Source organism: Protopterus annectens, chromosome 3.part0 (genome assembly GCF_019279795.1).
Source record: "Protopterus annectens isolate FY-2018-M chromosome 3.part0, PAN1.0, whole genome shotgun sequence".
Classification (NCBI taxonomy): Eukaryota; Metazoa; Chordata; order Ceratodontiformes; family Protopteridae; genus Protopterus; species Protopterus annectens.
Window position 1 is genome coordinate 770,025,252 of NC_056731.1, and position 15,904 is coordinate 770,041,155.

The following is a 15,904-nucleotide window of genomic DNA, read 5'->3' on the forward strand; positions in this document are numbered from 1 at the left end:
TCACCAAGAATGATGGCACAGTATACAGACAAGCTGATCAATTGTAACAGTTGGCTAACATATTGGTGTCATTCAAAGGGGATCCAGTGTCTGTCAGCCTGGGATGACATGCTCGACATGCCACGTAGCTTCACTATGGACAGCTTGCACCTGTCATCCCTGGACTTTCAAATACTGGCTAAGGCTGTTGCCACCTCCACAGCGCCTTTTTTGGGCAAGGCTCAAATGACAAACCCACCTCCATGGACAATACAAGGTAAAAGAAAGTACAGGTAATGCTGCTCGACACCAGATGTCTAGACCCCAGAATGCACGCACTCAAGACTCTCCTCAGTATGGTGAATGTCGATATCTGTGCAGTAACAGACACCTGGTTCAGGCTCCCAAATGCACACCAGTACTACCAGGTTATACTTCATACCATGCTTTTCGGCCACAAGACTCGGACCGACCAACAAATTTAGGGGGAGTAGCCGTATACATCACTGATACACACACCTCCAGGTTAGTAGCACCGCAGGAAGCATCACAGACCATAGATGTGCAACTAACAGTGGGCAAAACTGCCTTTCAGTTTGTAGCCTGCTACAGACTACCCTCCCGAACTCAGGAACCCCACTCAGCTTTCCTGGGAACACTGGAGGATATGACAGTCTCTACAAACACCATTATATGGGGTGACTTCAACTGCAGAAACATTGACTGGGAATACTACTCAAGCCACAATACCCTCGCCCAATGGTTGCTAGAATTTCTAAACACAAATGCTATGTCACAACTGGTCACCACACCTACATGAGGGGAAAACATATTGGACCGGATCATCACCAACATGGGGACTCCATGTTCCACACCAGAGGTATGCCCCTCATTGGTAAGGTCAGACCATACATTTATCTCACTGGACATCCATATCCCTTCCCCATCCTAGGTTCTCTCGGTGAAGTACTTATCAACAGCAAATGTCACACTTCTCTAAACCAAGGTGGTATCCTTCAAAGACCCTGGGACAGAGGTAAGTATGGCTCAGACTGCTGAATCCTTTACAAACACATTCTATTGACACTTACTGGAATGCATGGATCGTGCTATCCCAAATAAGGACAAGACTCACTCCTCCAAAGGCAGGGGACCTGTCTGGTGGACCACAGCCATAAATAAGCTATACAACAAAAGGAGGGAGCTACTACATGATAGAGCACAATCCCAATAAGGGAAGGCATCTCTGATCAGTACTAGCAAGAAGCTACGTTCACTCATGAATTCATCTAAGACCCACTTTGAAAGGTAAATTGCACCACACACTGAGAACAATCACAAGACCTTCTTTAGTTATGTCATGAACCTGGGTGCCAACTCCCAGATATGCTGTGTGTTACTGCAAAATGACAATACATACACTGAACCCACAGACATTGCCATCATCCTGGCAAACAGGTTCAGTGCAAATGTCACCCCCCCCATCCCCCCTAATGAGCAAATGTCCATCCCAAGAGTGTAGCCTCCCTGACATCACAGATGATCAGGTGAGTGCTGCCCTCTCCAAAGCAGACAACACAGCATCAATGGGACCGGACGGTGTCCCAGTCTGCATCTTACACAAGCTTCATGACGAACGTAACCCTCACATGAAGTCACTGTTCAATATCAGACTTACTACAGGATATGTACCCAAGGAATGGCATACAGCAACAGTGGTCCTGCTCCACAAAGGTGGTGCCACAACAGACCCCGGACACTATCGCCCTATAAGCCTATCTAGCCTGGTCTGCAAAGCTATGGAGCATATCATCATGGTACTCATACACACAGACATCGGGAACCTACAGGCACTGGGTCCTACACACAACACAGCTTTGTTGTGGGCAGATCTTGCCTCTTGAACATGGTCAACTTCTTTAAACAGTTACCAGGTCCATAGACATAGGGAAGGTAGTCCACACAGCCTACCTGGACCTCGCAAAAACCTTCACAACAATACCCCACTCGGGCATCATACATAAGCTCACCAGCTAAGATATCGACACAAATGTCACAAGATGGATTGCTAAGTGGATCAGGGATAGCACCCACATGGTATGTATTGCAGGTGCCATGTCTGACTCTACACCAGTTACACGTGGCATCTCACAAGGCTCAGTCCTGGGACCTGTCTTGTTCAGTATATATTCCTCTGACGTACAGGCTAACGCAGGAGGAATATGGCTGACCATGTTAGCAGATGACTGCAAACTGGGTGCCATATTTGACTCTCCAGCTGGCACAAGCATCCTCCAAAAGGGTCTCACAGAGATGGATAACTGGTACCAGAGCCATGGCCTACAGCTGAATGCCATTAAATGCATAGTCATCCCCTTTGGGAATCACATAGTGCCCACACATTACCACATAGGTGTTAATACATTAAGTATGGTAGGAGTTGTTAGGGATATGGGGACATGAGTAGTTTGTAATCTTGCCTTTGACAATCGCATTGCCATAGTGGTTAGGCAGACATTCTATATAGCCCTCCCTATCCCAACAGGTTTCACATCTAGATCAAGTAAAGTCATTGTGCCTCTATACTCATGAGGCCCATGATTGGATACAATGCCCCATTTGGGATGTACCTTACCCGACACCTGCAGCAACTGTATTGGCCACAAAAGTACCTCACCAAGTGGATCTAGGTACTCACACAAATGCCCTGTGCAGTTCGGCTAAAGTAACTCCAGCTCTACTCAGTCGCTTACCACCTACTCGGATGGGATCTATGCCTGTTGTTTACAGCCATGTCCAACACAGAATTAATGGACATGCTCCACCTCAGAATATCCGGATCCCTTAGAGCTACACGCTCCAGGGACGTACACCTCAGCACAGATATTTATAGGACATGCTGGACAGACACATTTCTATCCCAGACACTCCCCTCACTCTGGAATGGGATCCCAGTCCCGTATAAGCTGAGCCCCCCACTGACCCCCTACAGGAGACATATTGATGAGTGGATGGGTGATCGTATGTTTACCCCTGGAATCTCTTCTGGTTCCCTGCTGGACAGAGGCACAATAAAGCAAATGTAAAAGGCCTATCTTGTGTGTCCTACTATTCACAGGCACAGTCTACTAATCTAACAGGGCTGCAAAAGCCACACACACTCTGGCTAGGCTTATACATGCCCTAGGGCAGATAGGCTAGTATCAACCTATGCACCTATGGTAATGTTCGGGATGCACATTGTTTATTGATGATACTGATTGCAGGTTTTTTCTTTTCTTTGCTTTCACACTTTCTATGAACAACCTAAGTACCTGCAGAACATATTTTATTATGACAGGGTTCCAACATATTATATATGTGTCTGTTGTCATATAACTGTGTGCACATGGCAGATTGGTGAATACTGAGAGGTTCCTGTGTTAACACATGCAACTACCGGATATGTGTGGCCCACTGCTATACTCAGACATGGCCTAAGTGTGTGAGCATGCCCATTCTGTCCTTTCAGTGTTTTGCTGCCTGACATTTGTCTCATTTATTCAAGTGTGTGAGCATGCCCAGTGTGACCTTTCAGTATGTTGCTGTCTGAAGTCCAGTACATTTGTTGATGTGTGTGAACATGACCAATATTAACAATTATACTATATGTGTGTTGGAAATCAGGCTCTATTCTTACTGCAGGGCTCACCTTTGTGTCATAACTCAACAGGGATTACGCTGTGCCTGCAGGGTTTCCATGAGATACATTGCATAGCCTCATCAACATTTCTTCATACAGGCTGACCAGTGCAATACTGTCATGGTTTAGTGGTTCAGTACAATGACTGTAGTGCACAGTATCCTGGGTTTGAGGCCTGTCACTGCTTTATATTTTAATACTGAGCAGACCAGACTGCTTAAGGGCCAGTAAAGTAAATATGAGCATGTTGGCTTTTGTTCAGCTATGCCCAACATAGACCAGGCTTGTCCAACATTGCTCAACACTAACCAACATTACAGAACATTGCCCAATATTGCTCAACATTGACCACAGTTGTGCTACTGTTAGTATGTGAAATTGCTTTACATACACTAAATGGTGGTGAAAGCTGTTTAGCACTGCTTTATATTGCTTAACACATGGCAATCATGCCTCGGGTGGTGCTGCAGGGCTGCCTATGTCAGATGCAGATACTGCACTCCCTATACATGTTTGGAAACAGGTAGTGTCAAGTTAGGCATCCCTTTTACTATTTGTGTGCGTCAGAGAGAGAGGTATCATTTCCAAGGTTTCTACTGAGCCAGTGTATGTGCTATGTGTTGCCTCTTTGCCGAAGCCAAAGCATACTGGGCATGCCTTCTTCTGCCTACTGGGGCAGGCTCAGGTTGTTCCTCCTCCGAGTCATGCTCTGCCTGTGATGGCCTTGGCAATGGTGGGGGGCTGTTTGGCCCAGGCCTATGCTGCTCCTGCTGCAGCTGTTTTCGCAGGATCATATTATGTAGTATGGCACATACCATGACAATATGGATACATGTAGTTGGTGAGTACTGCAAGGCTCCACCAGATGTGTCCAGGCACCAGAACCGTGACTTGAGCAGGCCAAACACACGCTCGATTACATTTTGTCTTTGTGCGTGTGCCTCATTATGGCATTCCTGTTCAGGTGTGTGCGCATTTCTGATGGGTGTCATCAGCCACGGCTCCAGTGCATAGCCAGCATCCCCCACTAGGTGACCATGAGGGATGTCCCCATTGGCAAATGTCTGGTACAGCTGCATCAGATGCCAGATATGGGAATCATGGTAGCTTCCAGGGCAGCCAGCACACACATTCCTGGGCATCACACATGACCTGGCAGTTGATGGAGGGGAAGACCTTGCAGTTGAAGTAGACCCTACCCCGCTCACAGGCTGGTGCTTTGATGCATATGTGCGTGCAGTCTATTGCACCCACTACCTCAGGGTATTCCGCTATTTGCTGGAAGAGACACATATTGCTGGCCAATACCTGACGGGAATTGGGGAAATGTACATGATCACCGACATGTGCTGACATGGCATCCAGGAACTGGTGCAGTATCCTGGATGCTGATGCCTGTGATATCCCCATCATATCACCAGTTGGTCTCTGGAAGGTACCTGTTGCTAATATTCTTAGGCCAACACATACCTTGGTTTCCACTGGGATGGGTTACCCTCTGTTGGTTCTGTGTGTGAGGCGTGGCCTGCACAACTCAACAATTTTCTGCAAGAGATCTCTGTCCACTCTATAGCGCTCCACTATCTCCAGCTCATGTAGCCCCTGGTAGGTTACTCTGGGCCTGTACACTCTTCTCCGTCTCCTCACTGTGGATTGTACAGCAGCATTCGCATTGTCACCACCCTCAGCATGTTGCATATGTCACCTTATAACAGCAATGGCAGCACCTAACATTTCTTTGTCTCAGTAAAGCTTTTTCAGTTTTCACTTCTATTAGCTTACTGCAGTGTTGCAGTGTCTCTTGAGAGAAACATAGTGGAATGTTGTTTGCAGAGTTTTAAGTGCTGGGCTGGGCTAGTGTACTGCCTGTGTAATTGCCTGATTCTGATTGTTTTCACCTGCTAGCTCTGCTAGTACTCCTTGGTTGACTTCCTACTATTTGTTCTGCTTCCTTTTCCCTTTCTGTTTCCTCAGGGGGGCAGCGCCGCGCACACAAACGCAAACAAGCTCACACCAGCTCACACGCGCTCACACATACTTACACGGACTAAAACTTGCTTATTCTTGCTAAAACGCATGTACACAAGCGCATACACGCTTACACACATTTCAACAACCTTAGACATGCTTACTCCAGCTTAGATGCACGCACATGCGGGCACACAGTCTTACTCGGATATACGGGCGCGCACCCGCGTGCAAACACGTTGCAAGCACTTCTACAAGAAACTTTAGTGTTATCCATGGCATACACCTTCAATTTCTTGCCTTTAGCTAGGGTACCTGTTGACACACCTCTTCCAGTGATGAGTAACTGACAGCAAACACATGACACTGCTCCAATGAGCTTCACTTCTTTCATACATACCCACCTCGTGATGTCACCTATCTTCTACTCTGTTACTCCCCTTATCCTACTCCTACACTCCACTGACTGTGCTCATTTGCTATGTAAACTTGCGATTCACTATCCTAACCCTCATTTGCATAGGATTGCCTACTAATGCTTGGTTACATCTCTTAGACTGAGCTTCTCCCCTTAGCAACCTCTACTTGGTAGCCATGTTGACTTCAGCCTGCCATTCCCTTGCATTGTAAATTCAGAATAGCAATAAAATCCACATTTGTGGATTTTAATTATTGATTTTCTGTTTTTTTAGAGCACAGAGTGTTTGCACGGTGCTGCGCTACGCTTAAACCCCAGAGATCGGGATGAAAAAAAAAAATATTTTATTTTTATTTTGCATCAGTGAACATTGCCAATGGCCGTATTTTTAGCCATTGGCATGCTTCCTCAACTGGATGCATCCTTTTTTTGGAGCTGTCACGGCTCCGTTTTGCTATTTGCAGAACCGTACTCAGTTGTCAACTGAGTACATTTCTGCAAATAACACTACTCTTACTCGGACAGGTTCGGGTTTCCTGGATCGCAAATTTACCTCATTTGCATAGCCTTCGCCTGCAATTGAGGTAATTTGCATATCCAAGCCCTGTCCGTCTAGGACTCGTTTTGGGAGCTCTGTTGCACACCCCTACCAGCTGTTCCTGGATCGCTCGGCGGACATGTTGGCTGCATGGAGTCTTACTCTACTCTTAGACTCCGTGCAAGCCTTCGTGAATCCGGCCCATAATCTTTACCTTAGTATAAAATTCCTCCCCATCCACACTTACAGTTTTGCTATTATGAGATATCATAATCTTTACCTTAGTATAAATGCCTCCCCATCCATACTTGTAGGTTAGCTTGAGATATAATCTTTACCTTAGTATAAATTCCTCCCCATCCACACTTGCAGTTTTGCTCTTCTGAGAATCATAATTGTAGACCTCATAATTTCAACAATACTGGTGGACCAGTTATTTTCAAAGATGTAGCCAGGCATGCTCTTTGCACTCAAATGAGTACATTTTTCTGTGCTTGGCTTAGAAATAATGTGGGTTTTTCCAGCCGCACCAATATATACAACTGCCTAAATTAATGTCTCATGGAACAGGTTCATAGTTTGCTTACAGAGAAGATTGCTAATCTAAGAGCAAGCTCTTTAGCGGTTTTATAGGGAAAGTATTAAATGCTTTTTGTGAGATGCATCCAGTTTTTAAACACCAGGGAGGCTGGGTGAGCAACAATAAGAAACTGTGAGAAGAAAATGGAATTGAATGGCTGTACCCCAAATCTCATCATAATTTTACTACTTCCAAGTCATATGCAGTGCTAATAATTTTCTTAAGGAAAACATGGAACAAAGCATTCAGAATTATCATAAGATATACAGAATGAGCTGTTTGTATTATTACCTTAAGGAAAACAACCATCAGACAATAACTACTGCACTGATGTGGTTAATAATTCTTTTGATGGGGTTAATCATTCTTAATTTTTAGTATTTTTAATATTATGTTATTTCAAATCTTAACTGCAAAGTAAACTTACATATATTACAAACAATGAAAAAATCTGAAGTAAAATAATGCATAATCAAACCTTTGTTCTCAATAAAACACTTACAGGCTGTCCTCTTGGTCCAGGAATTGGAGGTGCACTCAGTTGAGGAATGCTTCCGGAACTCTCCATATCCTGAAACATACAGGAAAAATGCCCAACCTTTATTTACTTTCTTGTGGAAATATATTCTACAAAAGCAAGTGAGAGTGAAAGTAATACTTCCACTCTGACAATTATATAAGCAACAACCTTAATGAAAAAGAAATATATGTTTATTATTAACGGTTTTCAAAAAAAGAAACATGTCCTGGAATTCAGCTGTGGGGAACTACATTAAAATCCAGCATATGAGTGAGCAAGAAATTAAAATGCTCTGCAATATTCCCCAAGAGGTCTGTTGAATTTTTTAAACCAAGTTAAGAAAGTCTCTGAGAATATTCAATGAAAATAAAATATTAAAGCTGTCATAAATTTGGTTGTTTCAAGTGAATCACTGCAAACAATACTCTAAAGTATTGATTTTAATGATATGAAACAAATCTATGTGGGTGTGAGTGTGTGGGTTGGGGTGACTGTCATACCACCATATACTTCTAGACTAACAAGAAGAGTCTACAACATTGCATGGGGGGTACACACTAAAACCAGGGGTTACTATGACATGCACATGCTTTAATAACACTTAAGCAGTAAGGGTATAGGGGTGGAGGGAACACTAGACAACAGGGATTACCATAAAAGACTCATGCCTTACTGGCACTTAAGCTGTATAGAGAACAGGGATAGGGGAACACTAGACAACAGGGAGATGTGTAAAAAATAAATAAACAAAGTAAAAAATATACAGGGAGGAAAATTTTGTGAACTGTGTACCCTTACCATGAAAAACTCCTGCATTAGGTTGCTGTACTAAGCAATACATTAGTGCAGCAGATGTTTTTAAAATATGCACTGAACAGCATGGATGTTATGCAATGCCTGCAACACATCATCATTTACGAAGGGGAGGGACAGTAAATTTTAGGCATACCTCCCAAGCTTGTAATATTGTGCCCTAGCATGAATTTACTTATAGATATGAAGTGATTAACTCAGATGTTTGGCATTGTGAACTGATTGTAACCATCCCTAATCTACATGGGCAGGGGAAAAGGAGACATCATGGATGATCTGAGAGCAGGGACCGGTGTGGAATAAGTGATGTGTGCTTATGTGTGTTTTACTGTGTCTAATTGAGTGCAAGAGTGACTTGGGGGGGGGGGGGTGTCTCTGCTTCCATAATGTGGCTGTCAACACAGTTACCTAACACAAGAAATGCTGATCTGCACTTAGCAGTAGGCAATGTTATTTGGAGACATGCAAATTGGTCCATAATAAGGTATTTCCTCAAGGCAGCTAATTTATTTCTGAATTTCAAAATACCACATCATGGTATGGTAACTTGGCGTTTTTACTGCAGGCATATGGGTATGTAATTAATATGAATGATGAGTTACACTGCAGTCTTGTTGGCTGTACAATAGATGATAACTTTAATTTAGTACAAACATTGAAGAACTAAATTCATAAAAATAATATCCAGGGGATTTTTAATATCAGTAGCCATTATTCTTCAGCTCCACATAGAAGTCTAGAATGGCCTGTCCTCCGTTATTCCTGTTATCCCACCCTTGTTGACCAATTCAGTCTTCCCAACATTAGCATTCAGGTCTCCTATTATCACCGCCAGCTCATGTTGTCCTGCTTTACCTAGTAGGTCCTGCAACTGGTTTTACTACACTGTGTTTTCACCTTGTCTTCTGAACACACAAGATATTTGGCAGCCTCCTTATCTTTACATCACATCATCCACTTTGAAGTTGTGTCCTGTCAGTTAAACAATATTCAGTGTAACAATCTTTAGTTCATGTTTGGCAGTTTGATTGGTTTTACATCCGGCTTTTGCTCAACAGAGCTATCCCAGGTAATTCAGTCTGGACAACTAGACACTGTGTGGCCAGCAGTTTATTTGGAATTTATGGAGGCACAAACTGACCAGTAGAGGCGCATAAACCTCTTCCACTGTTAGCATGAGCCCCTGGCATAGTTTGGGTCCTCAATCTACTTACCACTGGCAAATACCTATGCCAGTTTTTGACAACATTAATCCATGTGACGAAATCAACTAGAGCCAATTTTTTAACTACTGAGTGGCTATCTCTGATATGGCATATAGCATACCTCTAAACTGTCCAGATTTTCAGAGAATGTTCACATTTTGCCAAATATGTTTGGTCTGCTCCACATACAATGGTGCTGAATCATTAAACACTAAAGTCACTAAATAATGATAGACATTTTAGTTTCAGAAATCATACCCTTCATAAAATGCATGTTAATGCAAAATCTGTTATGCTATCAACTTTCAGGGTTTATAACAATAATATTTAATAACTGTCCCAATTTTTGGTTCTTAGTCCCCTATTATTTTTGGCTTTGTCCAGAATTCTTGCACTAAGAGGTTGAGAGGTATGTTACCACAGTTAATGTCTAAAGTGTTTTGTCTGTGTGACTCCTTTACCAGTAAGTGTCACCTAGAAACTGTGTTCCCACAATTCCATCTAGAATCACAGGGTCTGCAGCCAAGTGGCACAAGGAATGTCAGGTATAGTCTGTGTAGTAACATGTACAAAACAATGGTGTGACCAGTACATCTGTATGGTACAGACACCTGGGCAGTGAAGGCACAGCAGCTGAAAAAGCTAAATGTGATGGAAATGGTGTGCCTGAGATGAGTGGTAGGATGCACACTGTGTGACAGGTGAAGAAAGGATGAAATTGCAGAGAATGTCAAAGATAGCAGATTATGGTGGTTCAGGCACATGTGCAGGAAAGCAGAAGACAATTTGGTGAAAATAACTTGGGTTAGATAGGAAGAATACAAGAGGAAAGAGAACATCCGGCAATAAGGTGGATGTATTGTGTGAAAGAACACCTGTGACAGTCAATCATGACTCTCAAAAAAGGTAGGACAGTGGCACTGAATTGAGAGAGGTTGCAACAGTTCATGTAATACCCTGACCCCATGTAGAAAAATTGGAAAAAGTGGGTTGATGATGATGATTCTTTACAAAACACGCATGCCAGATTACTGTATATACATAATTATGACATTATTTACATGAACATGTTCTTTACAAGACAGGCATTTCTGGCAACAAGATTCACATGATGGCACACCTTACACGATTATGTTCTTTAAAAGACAGATATTTCAGGGAACAACATTTATATGAGAATGTTCAGTAGTAATACTTTTCATTGGTAGCTATTTGGTTTGTTAAATTATGAAGTGATGCGATTTCTATTAGAGCTTGAGTATTTTGCAGAAAATATGTTAAGGATAAAATAGACACTACACAGAAGCAGGGACATGACATAGTATATAAAATAGTGGCCAGGCCATATTTACACATGCTTTCTAGGTTGTAGCCTTTTCTTCTTTAGTTGCAGCTACTGCAAAATCCATTCTTGATGCTGTTACTTATTGTTTTGTAGATTAGCAAGAATGGAGAAAGCTCATACTCCTGGCCAGTCTACAGTGGCAGCCAACTGTGCCTTGTGTAGTATTGAGATCAGCAGAAATACTACGGTGAGTGATTTAACAAGTCAACTGTGAGGGCTTGCATGCATAAAGACAGAAGCAACGACACTTGTTCATTTCCCTTCAGTGTGATTCTAGTGCAATTTTGAATTGCAGTAGAAAAATAATAAAATAATACAAAAAGATTTTTTTTGTTGTTTCCCTGATATTGGAAGTGAGGGCAATTCATATAGAGGGAGCTATTTTTGAGAATGCTTTTTAGTGAAAGTTAGTTTAAATGCTGGTCACCCAAGAAGTACTAAACTAATGTTTCTCAGGGAATAAGTTGGCTCTCTGCTTAATAGCTGAAGTTTGACTTTTAGGGCTGAGCAGTGTGCCTTTTCTAAGAGTTTATACATAACAGTACTTAGTAAAAGAGATGCTCTGGCTTAAACTGCAAAAATTTACATTTAGAAATAGTGGTGTTATTGGTAAAAGAAATTTGGAGTGGATGAATCGAAACTTTGTTTTGCATGACCTCATGGTCTCTGATGCTAGTATAAGTAAGTTCCCTAGGCAGCTATCAAAATAAATATAACCATAATGGACAGAGCCAAACGTGTCAGTGATATGTGTGATACATAAAGCAGGAACCCTTCCAAGTATAATTTTTTTAAAGGGTTCTAACATCAGTGTCTACACCTCTTGACAACTACCTGCAAATTAATTGCAATTACAGTTTTTTATTTAATAGCAATACTGAAGCTTTTCCTTAGTTGGCTTTATCAGGTACCTAACGGAGCCAAAACATGAAAGACTGCATTATGCTAGTTAATAAAGAAGTAACTTTTCATTTATGGAAGGGGGTGCTGTATTAATTTTTCAGGCTGAATATATACTGTCACCTCTTTGCCAGTAAGGCAATTGAGATGAAATTGTACACTTGGTTGGCAAAGATGTATCAAAATGCCCCTTTCTTTATTTTTTTTTTTGTCAAAACTGGTGGTCTGCAGTAAAAGAATCTCCTTTCATCAAGTGTTAGTGACCTTGCAGATGATTATCATGTTTATAAGAGCACCAGGGGGTTTCATTCCAAGACAGAAAAAAATTGTTTTGTGTAGTTTCAGTCAGTTTTGTCTGAAAAGCACATTCAGTTTAGTCTGGTTTGATCAGTTGGCCTACACTCACAAGACCAGTGAAAAAAAACAATTTTCCAGAACAACTCCAGGTAAAGATTCAGCTATACAAAACAAAAAGCATGATAAGAAAACAGAGGTTAGATCCCATACAAAGGTCAAAACTGTAACAATGACAAAACCAAGCAGAATGTGTCTTAACTACTATAATTCTGAAATGTCATCAACTTACCTGAAAATACTGACTCCAAAATGGCAGACACTAGTGCCATACTGTGAGTATGTCAGAAATAGCAAAAACAACACAACAAACTCTGACATCAGTTGTGACCACACCTCTCAACCTCTTAGACCAAGAAATCTGGACAAAGCCATAAATAATGGGGTGACACAAGGCCAAAAATAAGAACAATTTTTAAATATTGTTTACAAATGTAGAACAATTGATAGAATGACATGTTTTGGATTAGCAAACATTTTCTAAAGGGTATTAATTCTGAAACTCAAATGATTTGTCAGAAAACCACAATTTTATGAAAAACAGATAAAAAATATGAGGCAAAAATCTGGACATTCTGCAAAAATATGTACAATTGAGAGATATGGTTGTGACTCATTTTAACCATGAAGTTCGCATGGTAATTATTTTACTACCAAATGGTGAAAGTGCTCCTCAACTCCATTAATTGTTTCCACATCAAGAAAATAAAGTAGTAGAGTTTTTTGGTTATACTTGGACACTTACTTCAAAGCCAGCACTAAGCACTGGTCCTGGGAGACCGGGAGGTCCTGGTGGCCCTGGTGGTCCTTGCAGTCCTTGAAGTCCAGGAAGTCCATCTGACCCATTTTTACCTGGAAGTCCAGTTGGACCCATGTCTCCTTTTTCACCCTGAAAGGAAAGAGAGTCATGATTCTGTCCTCAAACATACAAACATTACAAATAAAGCTGTGTATTTCTGTACTTATCACTATTTATGCCTGCTGTGCTACAATATGCATTTGTTTTGAGTAGATTTAAGGACCTATCTATATAAACCCTACACAGTAGTGTGTGTGTGTGTGTGTGTGTGTGTGTGTGTGTGTGTGTGTGTGTGTGTGTGTGTGTGTGCGTGTGTGTGTGCGCGCATGTGCGTGTGTGTGTGTTTGTGTGTGTGTGTGTGTGTGTGCGTGTGTGCGTGTGTGTGTGTGTGTGTGTGTGTGTGTGTGTGTGTGTGTGTGTGTGTGTGTGTGTGTGTGCGCGCATGTGCGTGTGTGTGTGTTTGTGTGTGTGTGTGTGTGTGTGTGTGTGTGTGTGTGTGTGTGTGTGTGTGTGTGTGTGTGTGTGTGTGTGTGTGTGTGTGTGTGTGTGTGTGTATGTGCATATGTAAGGTATAGTGTTACTGCCTATAAGAAGAAAAGAAGTGATAAAAAGGGGGATAGGTGGGAGGGAAGGAATATTGCAACAGTGATCAGTAGGACATCTACTGTTACGATAAGTTCTTACACAACTGTACTATCTCCTGACTGAGTCACTGTTACAGTATTCTTAACAGATGGGTGATTTCCAGAGCTATAGACAGAAAGGCTGGTAGGTTTAAGAGGAACAAGTAGAGGAGGAGGAGTCCAGGAGACCAGACAGAATAGTTCTGAAAAACACCACCCTGGACCTAGAGAAAGCATCTAACTTGTAGCGTTTTGTGAAGGTGTGAACAAATGAAGTAGAAGTTGCTTCTAAAATGGAACTGGTATCCACACCCTTGAAGAACACACCAGAGGATCCTACTGTTCAAGTGTAGTGAACTTTTGGCCAGGAGGGTATAGTCTTTCCAGGGTGAGGGTTGCAGAAGATAATAGCCTTTGAGATCCTGGAAGGAATAGATTGTTGGAAAACTGATTGTCCTAGCCTGGATTCCATAAAAGAAAAAAAAACAGCTGACTTTTGTTCTGATTTGCTTAGTTTTGTCTAGGTAAAATCTCAGTTGTCTGTGAACGTCTAAATAGTGCAATATACTTTCCCCCATATTCTAAGGGTTTAGGGAAAAAGGCAGGCAGATCAATTGCTTGGTTGTTAATAAGTTCACTAACCACTTTTGGCATGAAGGAAGGATTGGCCCTGAGGCTCACCCTATCTTTGTGGAAGATGAGGAAAGTAGGATTAGCAATGAGAGAATGGAATTCTGACACCCTGCACCCTGAAGTCAAGGCCAATGGATGCACTGTTTACCCAGTGCAGAACTTTAAAGTAGTTGAAACAGCTAGTTTAAAAGGAGGTAAGGTTAGCTTTTCCAAAATTAAATTAAGGTGCCAATGAAGAGTAATATGTTTATGTGGGGGTTTAATGTGTAATATGCCCCTTAGGAAAAGTTTAACCTCTGCCCTGGACATGAGAGGGGTTCTTAGGGTAAGCAAAGATTAATGGCCAATAATCAAGCCTTAATGGAAGAATAGGCCAACTCTGAATGTAATAAGTCACACAAGTGTTGAAGTACTGTGGAGGTGTCTGCTAGAAGGGATTGGAGTTTCTGTTTAAAGCATTAGATGGAAAATGTCCTCCACTTGACCATGTACGACCTACTGCTGTTAGGTTTCCTGGCTTCTTGCAGACTCTGAGTTATCACTTCAGAAAAGTTGTGTTATGTAGGAATTAAAATCCTGTCATCAAGAGGGTCAGGGTGATTCAGTTCAGATTGGGATGAAGGAGCTATCCTTTTTGTTAGGTGATAAGATATTGTTTTCATGGGATTTTACAAAACTTTACCTTTGGTAGGTGAAGCAGGATTGGGAACCTGTGCTTTCCTGGCCAGGAAAGGTGCCAGAAATAGGTGAGTTTGTTATTCCTTGTGGACCCTGAGTGTAAAACTTGGCAGCAGAGGTAAAGGGGGGATACCCATAAAGGAACCTCCCTAGCCATGTGGAAGAGAAGGCATCTGTCCTCCAGGCGCAAGGTGTCAGATTCCTTGTGCAGAACAGAGGAAGCAGGTGGTGCTTGGAGGAGGCAAAGAGGTCTATCTGATGCATTCTAAGAACTATAGCCTTGAACACCTCTATGTTCAATGACCATTCGTGAGGGTTTTCCAAGTCTCTGCTTAAAGAGTCTGCCAAAACATTCTGTTGGGAGGGAATGTATGTCACTGAAAGAGAGAGAGAGTTTCATCTGAGAAGCTAGGTGCCAGGCCTCCTGTGCTAGCCTGCACAGAAGGTAGGATCTTGTGCCTCCCTGTTTGTTTATGTACCACATCACCACTGTGCTGTCCGTGTGCACCAGCAAAGTGCCTGGTTTCCAAAGATTTGAGAAAGTCTGTAGAGCTTATAGAACTGACCTCATTTCCTTTAAGTTGATGTGTTCTTGGCATGGGCAGGCTTGATCTCTATGGCCTCCTGTCCAAGCCTCCCATACCCTGTCCAAAACATCTGTAAAAAGGACTTGGTTGTATGGGGCTGGAGTGAATGGGATGGGAGAATTTTTTTGAGTTTGTACATTTTCTTTAGTTTTATATTATTCTGTGAGATACAACTAACATACAATGTAGGGTGATTTGGATATATTTATTTTTAATGACATCTCAAAAGATACTTCTGGTATTAGTTTGGAAAGAGTTATTGGAGAATATATTTACTGGATC

At 42.1% G+C, this 15,904-nt stretch overlaps 1 protein-coding gene across 4 annotated transcripts in view; it reads right to left on the minus strand.

The window, feature by feature from the left end:
- LOC122796547 (collagen alpha-1(XV) chain-like) overlaps positions 1-15,904 on the minus strand; it is a 1,635,928-nt gene that overhangs the window by 537,589 nt on the left and 1,082,435 nt on the right. For all 4 annotated transcript variants that reach the window (XM_044065114.1, XM_044065113.1, XM_044065111.1 and 1 more), the window contains 2 exons: positions 13,048-13,191; positions 7,668-7,736 (listed from right to left, as the gene is read on the minus strand). In XM_044065114.1, coding sequence (XP_043921049.1) covers positions 7,668-7,736; positions 13,048-13,191 — 213 coding nt within the window. The remainder of the gene's footprint in view (positions 1-7,667; positions 7,737-13,047; positions 13,192-15,904) is intronic.